We start from the raw sequence: 12,399 nt of genomic DNA, 5'->3' as shown, positions 1-12,399 counted from the left end.
ATCATATGCATGTCGCAAAAGAATAATTCCATAACAACACAGTAATTTGAAAGAAAATAATTTGAATTAATTTTGTATTATAATGTGGCTGAAATCCATTATCCTTTTACTTAGGTTTGTTTGTCAGCAGCAGAAATTCAGGATCATAATTCAGTATCAAAATGCAGTTTGCTTGAGGGCTCTTCCAGATGATTATATGAAAGTAGATTATTGACTATTCAGTGCGTAATCAGCGGTTATTTCATTTTAATAAGATGAAATTCTTCTTTACCAGAAATTCCAAGAGAGATACCATATTAAGACCAGACCACAAGCTGTCCTAACAAGTAAGTATTATAGTAAGCAAGCAAGCTAATAGGCATAAATCTCTCATTTTAAAGTTTAGTACGTTGCCTGAATAATAAAATAATAGGACAAGTTTGTTCTTTACAATTTTGTATGTGTGAGAGCATTTTTACATGTGACTCCCATATCTACTGGAAAACAAGTGCATTTGCTAGTATCTAATACATATAAGGTAGGATTTTCGAAAGCACTCATAATTGGTCTAACTCTTCTTCCATTGAAGTCCCATATTAAGCAGCGGCAGCTGTCGTTTGGTTGGAAAAGGTGTGTACTCCTTTAAGGGCTAGAGAGTCAGAGTGTGTCTTGTTGTGGCAGCTTCATATCCGGTTAGCATGGGGCTGTTGACCCATTTCCCCCTGGCACCAGGTGACTGGAAAGGGGGTGGGAACTATTTAGGTCCATGCCAGTGCAGGAAAAGCCCTCTTTTACCTTGACCAGGCAGAGCAGCACTCACCCTCCCACCCCTGGATGTAGATAAATACCAGGTTTTATCATGAGTGGCGGTGGGCATTACACTAGTTGCTCCTTTCTCTGGCAGCAGTGAAGGAATGTTCTCTCTCTCTCTCTCTGCCAGATTGGCCAAGGTGGGGTGGGGTTTTATTCACCTTCTCCACAGTGATTTAGGGGCTTAGTTTGGACATAAATTAATTGGGGGTTAGGTTGTGATGTCACAACTCCTTATGTATGCCTGGGGCAGATGTCCAGTGCAGTACTCTGTAGGGAAGGGATACAGTGATCAGACAAAATGGATTGGTAAAGGATTTAAAGGAGGTATTCTTTAAAGGAGCAGAAATGGGGGCAGGGTTGGGGCTCCTATGACTGGTACAGCAAGGAGTCAATCCACCACTCCTTTATATCCCTCCCAACCTCATTTGGATGGGGACCAGGATGGGTGAAGGGGGAGGGCTGACAGCAGCACCCCACCACACCAAGTATGTGTAAATGATTATGGAATTACCTGCACTGCACAGTTTTATCTGCCGATCCACCAAGACATTTCAGAACAAAGTTGTGGCCTAATTAAATCACATCCCATTTCTCCTGTCCTTCCTCCTGCATAGCTGGACGATGGAAGTTTTACCAGTGATAGCAATGAGAGCAGAGGTAAGCCAGTGTTGAGTGCTTTTGAAAATCCTCCCCGTCATGTACCCCCAATGTACATGGTTTAGCCATGTGTGAGTGTGATGTAAGCATGTCCATAGCTTCAACTTGTTCTCTCTAATTGACAGTGTGGGCACCAAAGTCACTCAGCTTCACCTTGTGGCTTGTTTTTCCATCCAACTCAGGAAAGAGCACAGTGCTCTTGCACCATAAGAGAATATGCCCAGTGGCATGTATTAATCGACAGTATAAGATAATTGTGTAGTATTTCTTGCTATAATCATAAGAGGCAATAACATATGAGGTTTTCTATAAGACTTACACATATATTTCACTTCACAGATTCATCATTTAGAGATATTCCTCAGCCCATGTTCTCCTCAATGCATCCATCTTCCTCAATGCCCGTTGGACTTTCTTCTGTAAGGAAAGAAGTCTCACAGCAACCTCACTCTTTATCCAAAAGTGTTCCAAGCGCCAGTTTTGAAAGGTAGAAGGCACCTACCAGCACAGTACGCTAACTAGATTATTCAGCATTCCTAAGTGAGTTGTTACAATTAAATGCATTTTTTTTCATTGCAGAAGATCTATGCCATCTTCCGACCAAGACACTGATAGTAGCAGCTGGATGTCCAGCTCACACTCTGAAACGCTGTTACAATCTATAGGGACCCTTCCGTCAATGGATTCTTTTGTAATGGAAGGTGAGATGTAAACTGAGAAATCTACATGTTGTAACCTATTGTTAGCCAACCGCCAAGGATGTTTGGTGAGGTGCCAGCTATGCCCGTTTATACCATCCGTGACTTTAACCGCTAGGACGCACTGTCCCTTCGCGGCGGGCAGCCCGGGCTAGGCTGACGGATGCCCCAAGGTCCTAACCACCCGTGACTTTAACTGCTAGAGCTCAGAGCTCCTTCGCAGCGGGCAGTCAATACTGACTGACAGGTGCCCCAATGGCAGCACTAAGAGCCTCTCCACACCCGTGACTTTAACTGCTAGAGCTCAGAGCTCCTTCGCAGCGGGCAGCCAGGATTGACTGACAGGTGCCCCAAGAGTTTGCCCCGTGGAGGCGGCACAACTCAACGCTAGGCTCTTAGTACTCTCACCTAATGGCCAGGCTTTAGAGCCAAAACGGCTGAGGTTCTTTAATTGTGTTGGCTGCTTTACAGTAAACCAGAGAAAACAAGTCAGGCTTATGCACAAATGGTTACCAAAATTTATTAAGCTAGATTCTAATCATGTGGTTACAAAATTGCTGGTGCCTACTTATTTAAATGTAGAGATGTTACACACACAAACAAGTTACAAAACTGAAGCCACAATCCCAAAGAAAGAAAACAAAATATAGAGCTCTATTTCAAAATATGTGTACACTAAAGATAGGAGATCAGGTGTGGGTGCTTCTTACCCTCCTTGCATCTCTCGATTCCAGCGGTGCCAAGCCAGGATCGGTCACTCAATTCCGCGGAAAGACGAATAAGGGACAAGGCTTAGGGACCCTCTTAGCTGCAGAAGCCTTGGGAGGCTGTCACTTATCTGACCAGCAGATAGATAGTGAAAAGCACTCAAAAATCATGGTGCTGTAGGTCCCCTACTTATACCTCTGTACTCCTTTATTCTCTTTCTCCTTTCTTATGCCAAATTGAGGCTGGTCTGTCTGGGTGACGCCAGCTTTCGCAAGAGTAGTTTACACTTGCAAGGGAGAGAAACAATAAGTGTCGACTACTGGACATTTCTTTTATCAGGGTAAATATTTTCCCACCTAGGATGTTGGTGTGTGAGTTTCACGCTATTTAGTAGGGGCTAAGAGCCATGTCTGTCACAGGGCCTCTGCCTGCTGTGAGCTTAATTGTTGTATCTGTTCCCAGAGGCACATTGTAGCAGCACTCCTGTGCTTTTCATTGCTTCAAAGGCTGTGCTGGAATATATGTTAAGTGCCCTGTTCCGGCTTCCTCCTGTGTTTCCAGCAATGCTGGTCTGAGAGGGCGGGGCTGGCTGTCTGGCTACACCTATGCTGCAAAATGCAAAGTGGAATAATTAATTAGTAAGTCTAAGAATACTACTTCCTGTATCAAAAGAAAATGTGTATGTAGTAATTTAATTATGATTCTGACCACCATTAAAATGACACCATCAGATAAATAAGAATTAAAATTTGACCCATGATACCTTGCAAGTGGGTCTAAATTAGTGATGAACTCTTTGCTAATATTAAGTGTTTTTTTTATTTGTTGTCATTATTAAAAATTAACAGGTAAAAACTTTTATCCTGGACTTTCAACATCCTTGCCACAAATTAAAAAATATAATATAAAAGAGATTACAAAACCAAAACAGCCTCATATTTCTTTCTGGCACTCAGATAGCCAGCCCTCTCCCGCCCTCACTCAGCACACACATTACAAACAGTATCAGCCATCACTCATATTCCTCCCACAACACAAAAATCCCACCTCCCAACTACCCTCCTCCATCCACCATTCATGTCTGGAAAGTCAACAGATATGGGCTATTTCAGAAAAGGGGTTGGGGGTGTGAATTCCAGAGCTGAAGGGCATTCATAGAGAGAGAAAATCCAGCACAAGTATTCTCAAGTTGGGTATGCATAAATTTGAGGCACCTCAAATCAGAGGGCACTTCTGAGGGGGTATTTCAAACAATGGATCCAATCCTGAAAAAAATATTCCCTCTGATCCCCAAATCTCTGCTTGCCTCCACTCTGTTCTGTTTACATTTTAACGTGTAAGATAGTGATGCTGTCATCACTGGCAGGTTTTGTCTTTTCATTTTAATCTTTTCTCAGTACTGGTTAGAATCTTTAATTAAGGCTTACTTCAGTTCAGCAATATACTCACTGAATGAATAAACATGCATGCACATGAGGATCTTCCCTTGCTCTGATACTGCCAACCTGTTTGTGCGACCAGTGTTTACAAGGTTTTTATTTTGTCATAGATGATGTGGATGCCTCCCTGTGGACTGACCTCAGCACAGAGGCACAGGAGTTTGAGGCAGAATCTTGGAGACTTGTTGTGGATCCAGCATTTTGTAGCAAGCAAGAAAAGGATGTTATCAAAAGGCAGGATGTAATTTTTGGTCAGTGTTTCAATTATTTTTAAAAAGTTGAAAATAACTTGGCACAGGCAATAAGGTAGGATACACAAGTCATATAACTGGAAGAAAATTCTCAGTGCTTAGATTTGAATATGAATAACGAAGAATATTTAAATAATATGTTGTCACAAATAATAATGTAATGTATAATAATGTAGAGCTAACAGAATATTGAAGACAATTGCCTAAAAATATTCATTTGGATTTTAAAGTTAATTTCAATTTAACGGTATTCTTGAGGCATCCATGTCCACCTCCTGTGAACACTTGAGTACTCAAACTTTACTAGCATGTATATTCCTGAGAAGTGAATTTTAAACTCAAATGTTGGAATAGTAATGAAAAGCAAATTTTGAATTGTATACTCAATTGTAAAATTCACAATTTGCACTGTTTGATAGATATGTAAATTATCCAGTCAGGGAACAGAAATTATAGCCATATGACTTGTGTAACTAACCAACACAACATGAAATACAAATAATTGTGGTGAATTGTTCATGGATGAGCTGCACACCAAAGAATTATTTGCTAAAGAAAGTTACAAATAATTTTGAGTAAATGATACATTTGAGAAGTTCACAACTTTTCCCTGACAGTTTGTGGGGAAAAAAGTGACAGGAATTCCTTACCTTACTCATTGCAAATTATTTCCTCTGTTCTCTTGTTTACTTACCTTTTATTCTTCAGAAGTCAAAGTAAAGTTCCTAAAATGCTTAAATGTTCCGTATTAAATAAATCTTTAATAAAAAGTGCTTTGAAAGAGAAAGCTAGTAGGTATTTGTAAGAATAAAATATCGAAGATCAACGTTCAGACTTATAGATGAACTGAAAATAATAATATTCTTTGCAGAAAATTAATATTTTTTAAAAAAACATTCTGGGGCCAGTTGGGAGATCCTTACTCAAGGTTTTATTCAGTTCTTACTCAAGTAATCTTCCGGGGACTTCAGACTCACTGAAAGAGTAATGACTTCAGGATCTGGATGCCTATGTATTAGTGTGCAAATACAGACTAATGTAAAGCAGACTAATGTAAAGAATCTTGGTATTCAGTTACATATGATTCCTAATGTTTACTACTAGGACTTGAGAGATTTAAGTTTAATGTAAGTTGTTAATACTGTAGAGGTTGGGAGTTTCCATGTTTGAGTTGACATGCTTTGCATTAGTGCAGCATATCAGTAAGTTGTAATTTTTTGATGTTAAAGTCAAACTATGGTGAAAAATTTAACAAGAATCGGTTCAGGCAAGAATCAGATTTTAATATTTCTGGCTGTGGCTCTGCTGACTTGGGCTGTGATGCTGTATTGGTCAGCATAGTGCAGTAGAGGGAGCCAGAGGAGCTTTTTGCAGAGTAGCTGCATCGAGACACCTGCCTGTGTGAAAATGGTATTCTGCTCTCTGCATGTGTTCCTGCATGGAAACGCCTGCATTGCCGTCTTCGTTATCTGCCTCCTTCAGACCCAAAATTTGTGTCATGGGGCAGAAAGTGTAAAAGAGGAACTGGGCTGGTTGGAGACCACATGTAACCATAGCTAGGGCTGTTTTTATTAGTTTTAATGCGTAACATGGAAGAAATCATATTTATGTCCATATATTTGAATGTAAAACTATGTGATGCATGTCAAATAATGTGAGGGAAAATGTCTAGTTGGATTATAACACTGTACCATCTTCCTTTAAACTATAGAGCTGATGCAAACAGAAGTGCATCACATCCACACGCTCTTCATTATGTCTGAAATATTCAGGAAAGGAATGAAAGAAGAATTACAACTAGATCACAGCACTGTAGACAAAATATTTCCCTGCTTAGATGAACTGCTAGAGATTCACAGGCAATTCTTCTGCACTATGAAGGAGAGAAGACAGGAATCGTGCGAGGGGAGAAATGAGAGAAATTTTGTAATCAACAGAATTGGAGACATCCTTGTGCAGCAGGTAAAGAGATCAGCAAAATTAAATCTTCACATATTCAAGACCAAAAAAAGATATTTGTTGAGTTCAACATTTTTGTGGGGCAGGGAGATAACTAGATCTCTTAGGATTGGTTAATAGGATGCAAAGATTTTCATCTCTTGGTTATTGCTTCAAATTCTTCTAGTGTGAGAAAATTATTGATAACGCGGTGAAAAAAAACACTGATGACAGTTTTCATAACCTATTTGAGTACTGATGGTCTGAGTCAAGTTCATAATGGACAGTTGCTCCCATCACTTAATCTACCACCGAAACTGACACTAGCTGACACAGTTGTTAGAGAGGCAAAGGATTGAAAGAATGAATTATCCTCTCACCTCTTGAAGAGGGTCTTCCAGAACTGTGTCGATGTATGCTGGCAAGGGTATATGGGGCAGCTTGTGCTACTGCTGCATGTGTTGACCTGTACTTGAAAGTGAGTGAAATAATAACTTTTATTAGACCAAGTTCTATTGGTGAGAGAGACACAAGCTTTCAAGCTTACACAGAGTTCTTCTCCAAGTCTGGGAAATGTACTCACAGTGTCGCTTCTAAATACAAGGTGTGTCATAAATATAAAGGGAAGGGTAAACCCCTTTGAAATCCCTCCTGGCCAGGGGAAAGCTCCTCTCACCTGTAAAGGGTTAAGAAGCTAAAGGTAACCTCGCTGGCACCTGACCAAAATGACCAATGAGGAGACAAGATACTTTCAAAAGCTGGGAGGAGGGAGAGAAACAAAGGGTCTGTGTCTGTCTGTATGCTGGGTCTTGGCCAGGGATAGACCAGGAATGGAGTCTTAGAACTTTTAGTAAGTAATCTAGCTAGGTATGTGTTAGATTATGATTTCTTTAAATGGCTGAGAAAAGAATTGTGCTGAATAGAATAACTATTTCTGTCTGTGTATCTTTTTTGTAACTTAAGGTTTTGCCTAGAGGGGTTCTCTATGTTTTTGAATTACCCTGTAAGATATCTACCATCCTGATTTTACAAGGGGGATTTCTTTATTTCTATTTACTTCTATTTTTATTAAAAGTCTTCGTGTAAGAAAACTGAATGCTTTTTCATTGTTCTCAGATCCAAGGGTTTGGGTCTGTGGTCACCTATGCAAATTGGTGAGGCTTTTTATCCAACATTTCCCAGGAAAGGAGGGGTGCAAGTGTTGGGAGGATTGTTCATTGTTCTTAAGATCCAAGGGTCTGGGTCTGTAGTCACCTAGGCAAATTGGTGAGGCTTTTTACCAAACCTTGTCCAGGAAGTGGGGTGCAAGGTTTTGGGAAGTATTTTGGGGGGAAAGACGCGTCCAAACAGCTCTTCCCCAGTAACCAGTATTAGTTTGGTGGTGGTAGCGGCCAATCCAAGGACAACGGGTGGAATATTTTGTACCTTGGGGAAGTTTTGACCTAAGCTGGTAAAGATAAGCTTAGGATGTTTTTCATGCAGGTCCCCACATATGTACCCTAGAGTTCAGAGTGGGGGAGGAACCTTGACAAGGTGGAATAGATTGTTTAGCATAATGCATATTTTAAAGGATCATTCAAGGTGAAGTGAACCGTTAGCACCTCTCCAGTCATAATGGGGAAAGAGGAAAAAAGCTGGCAGGGTGTGTGTGTGTGGGGGAAATAAATGGGTTGTAGATTAGATTTTTGGCTCATTACAACACTGTCTTTATTCAGTCCCTGATTTTTAGTATCTAGCAAAGTATCTAACAATCTGCCAACCTCTTCATGGATCACCTTGAAGAATTTCTGGACAAATGCACCACAGAACCAATGATATACCTGAGGTACATCAATGATATTTCCATCCTCCGGCTAGATGACCTAAACTCCCTCATAGATTTCCACTGCAACTTCAACAACCACCACCCTTCCATTAAACTCTCTCTAGAACACTCCCCAATTAGCATCAACTTCCTGGATATCATGATCAGCTTCAACAATGGAACTACAGATAGCTTTTTATAAGAAACCATGGATCACCACACCTGTCTTCACAGATCCAGTAACCATCCTAAACACACCAAGAAATCCTGTTATCTACAGCCTGGCACTCAGATATCATAGAATATGCTCTGAGGAGAAAGTCTGGGATATATACAGTAACACATTTAAAAGCACCTTCACCAAACAAGGACAATCCACTGGGGAAGTAAGTAGCATCAGGGAGTGGGCCACCCAAATACCCTGAGAGAACCTGCTTCAGTATGGAATAAGCCCTGTACCGACCTCACATCTCTAGTTGTCCTCTAGCTCCCCTCAGTGGAACCCATATGACAAGGTGCTGGAACAATTTGTATAGAGCGGGTGCTGAGAGCCATTGAACCAAACTATAAACCCTGTATATGATGGAAACAGCTTTAAGTCAAGTGCAGCACCCCTACTTCCAGCCCCTATGCCATATGGGTTAATTTCAAACAGTTACGATCTATACTTGGTGGGGACCACATTCTGAAAGAAACCTTTCCTCAACCTCCTCTTCTGGCCTTCAAACAACCCCCCAACCTCACCAAGCATGTAATTAAAAGCAAGCTCCCCACAGAGCAGGACTCACCAACTCAAAGTGGCACCTGACCTAGCCAGAATAACAGATGCGAAACCTGCAGACATATCTCCAACGCTACAACGATCAACATACTGTCCAGGATTCATGGATCCTATCACAACATGCCTATCACAACATGTGGTGTACCTCATCGGTGCACTAAATGGTCTAATAACAACCATGTGGATGAAACCAGATAATCAGTGCACTCTTGAATGAATTCACACAGAAAAATGATAAAAGCCAAACACTATATCACCTGTGGGTGAACATTTTCACAAAATGATCACTCTGTGGCTGATCTCTCAGTCCTCATCCTCAGAGGAAACCTGCAAAAGATGAATCTGGGAGCTTAAATTCATAATTCTGCTAGATACCAAAATCATGGACTGAATAGAGACACTGGATTTATGGCTTATTACAACTGTCCACAACCCACTTAACTCTACCCATCCCCAGCTTTCTCCCCGCACCACTATGACTGGAAAGATGTTAACAGGCCACTTCACCGTGAATGGTCCCTTGAAATATGTGCTAACTACTTATGCTAAAAATCTGTTCCACCTTGTATTTAGCTGTGATGCTCTGGGTGCATTTTCCAGACCTAAAGAAGAGCTCTGTGTAAGCTTGAAAGCTTCTATTGTACCAACTTCTGTTGGTGAGAGATACAAGATATAACATCACCCTTGTCTCTCTCATGTCTTGGGACCAACATGACTACAACAACACTACACACTGTACTTGAAAGTGACAGCACAAATAATGGTTAAAACAAGTAGACTTCTAAAATTCTCTGTTTTATTAAACTAAGGTAATATTAATAGCAGAGCTAAGGAGATTTGTTTGAGGTTTAAAATTAAATATATGGGACCACATTCAATTCACCTTACTTGTGTGAGTAGTTGTTTTTACAGTCAATCTGCTATATATATTCCTGCCTCTATAGGCCTGATTCTACATTCCTTGTACAGATTACAACTCCCATTGATTTATAGGATGCAGTGTCAGGATCCTATAAGTGGTTTATTTTCATTAACATTGATAGGAGTTACAATCAATAGTATGCAAAAATCCTTAAACATACTCTTTACAATTAGGTATATTGTTGAGTAAAATTGTATTATTTTCATCAGTTTTCAGAGGAAAACGCCAATAAAATGAAGAAAATATATGGAGAATTTTGTAGTCATCAAAAGGAAGCTGTTAATCTCTTTAAAGAGCTGCAACAAAACAAGAAGTTCCAGAATTTTATTAAAGTAAGCGCTTACAAAAATGTGACTGTTAACAAAGTGGCCAGAAAACATGTTCATAATTTGTAGCTCTGATTTAAACAATGCAGGACCTGAGTTTAGGAAGCAACCTCCCATTTTATTCATGCAATCTTGTGGGCACAAATAATTGTAGATGCAAAGTGGGAAATTGGATTGAGTTCCCTTTCAGAATCAGGTCCATGGTATTCAATAGAGCTATTGCAATAGCTTATAAAAACTAGAGAGTCCTGCTTAATCAGAGAGTTGGTAAATTCCAATTTTGTTTAGATTAGAAAAAACTTTGGACATCAGTCTATAATAGACACACATTCCAGTTATGAGCCACCTCATCAATTACACCTTTCAGACATCCAGCTAAACCACCTCTGACTGTATAGGAAAGACCTCCACACTAAACAAAGGATTATATATCAAATGAGGCACAGATAATGAATGTAAAGCTTGGTTTTGTGTATAATTTGCACTTTCTCAGCATTAATTGAAAATGTAGCTATAGACTCAATAGTTGGGAGTATCAGGATGTTATGTGACATTTCACTGTGGATAGTGCAGATAATTGAACATTTTTTTTTCAGTTTCAATTTATTTAGCACATGTAGAGCTAAGGCCTTTTGCTAGTAAATTATTGTTTCAGTATAACTTTCCTACTTACAATGAAATATGCGTAATTATTTTTTAAAGCTGCGAAATAGCAATCTTTTGGCTCGACGTCGAGGAATCCCAGAATGCATTCTGCTTGTCACTCAGCGCATCACAAAATACCCAGTTCTGGTAGAAAGGATACTGCAGTACTCAAAAGGTGAGTAATAGATTCAATCTTGCCTCATATCAGAGACAAATCTGGAACCTTAATACATCTCTTGCATAATATATGCAACATAGTCCCAAAGCGTGAAATTTGAAGTTGTGCTGAGAGCCAACAAAGCCTTTGTGCACCACTTAAGCTGTCTACACAGGGTAAATGTCACCCAAACAGTATGTGTGGCATATATATTTGTTAAGAATGGGCAAACTTTAAAAGTTTAAGAGGTCAGGTTCAGATAAGCCTCAAAAGTCTGAAGAGTCTAATTGTTTTAGCAGAAGATCTTGAATGTCAGATATGGAACTTTTTTGGGACTAAGCCTGGAAAACTCTTCAAATGAATTCAAGGAAGCGTCTCATAACTTCTTCTGGGCAATAAAATAGTACAAAGTGTTTTCTGTTAATAATCATACAAAGTTGCTTCAATTCTCTCTGTGCCTTCTTTGAATAGTCTAGTGATCAATAAACTCACAGGCATATTTGTAAAAATGGAGAATATGCAACTATTCATGCTATAAACGAGATTCAGAGTTTTTTTCATCCAGTCATGAGACACAACATGCCATGCGATCTATGTGTATAATCTAAATTTTACATCTTGAATACTGCAAGTGAATTGCTTATAAAGGATCAACAGTACATGAATTATTTGCAGAAACTATCTGGAAAGTAATTTTAACTATTGACTAAATCTGAGATAATTACAAACTGCTCAGGGACATTTCACAAACACAAAAAGGGTAATATTTTTCAAATAAATTATCTATTGGAAATTAATTTCCCAAGTCTATTTACAACATATCAGTTGATTTAAGTCTTAAACTGTGTTAATCAGATCATATAAAATCAGAAAAAAATGTCATCTCTTGAATTGGGTGAATACTGTAATGTTGTCTGTTCTTTGCTTTACACAGAAGGAACAGAGGAGCATAAAGACTTATGCAAAGCCCATTGCCTGATTAAGGACATGATTGCAGCAGTAGACTTGAAAGTCAACGAATATGAGAAAAGGCAAAAATTGCTGGAGATTCTCAATAAAATTGAAAACAAAACTTATACCAAACTGAAAAATGGCCATGTTTTCAGGAAGCAGGACCTGAAAAAGAAAGAGAGGACACTTTTGCATAAAGGTTTGGTGTATTGGAAAACTGCTACTGGACGTTTCAAAGGTACCATATCTTTGCAAAGAAATTCCATAGCTTTTTATTTGCAAATAATATATAAAGATTAACATTTGGGTTAAAAAAATAAAATAACTTGT

General features: G+C 39.3%; 1 protein-coding gene across 1 annotated transcript in view; it reads left to right on the top strand.

Moving 5' to 3' along the window:
• The window catches only part of ARHGEF28 (Rho guanine nucleotide exchange factor 28), a 197,394-nt gene that overhangs the window by 138,938 nt on the left and 46,057 nt on the right, over positions 1-12,399 (top strand). Inside the window, exons 20-27 of the mRNA XM_077818012.1 lie at positions 275-326; positions 1,789-1,936; positions 2,029-2,150; positions 4,405-4,545; positions 6,257-6,507; positions 10,200-10,322; positions 11,019-11,136; positions 12,053-12,307. Coding sequence (XP_077674138.1) covers positions 275-326; positions 1,789-1,936; positions 2,029-2,150; positions 4,405-4,545; positions 6,257-6,507; positions 10,200-10,322; positions 11,019-11,136; positions 12,053-12,307 — 1,210 coding nt within the window. The remainder of the gene's footprint in view (positions 1-274; positions 327-1,788; positions 1,937-2,028; positions 2,151-4,404; positions 4,546-6,256; positions 6,508-10,199; positions 10,323-11,018; positions 11,137-12,052; positions 12,308-12,399) is intronic.

This window comes from Eretmochelys imbricata, chromosome 5, assembly GCF_965152235.1.
Source record: "Eretmochelys imbricata isolate rEreImb1 chromosome 5, rEreImb1.hap1, whole genome shotgun sequence".
Classification (NCBI taxonomy): Eukaryota; Metazoa; Chordata; order Testudines; family Cheloniidae; genus Eretmochelys; species Eretmochelys imbricata.
Note: the sequence above shows the minus strand (reverse complement) of the source record. Positions and strands in the feature narration are given on the sequence as shown.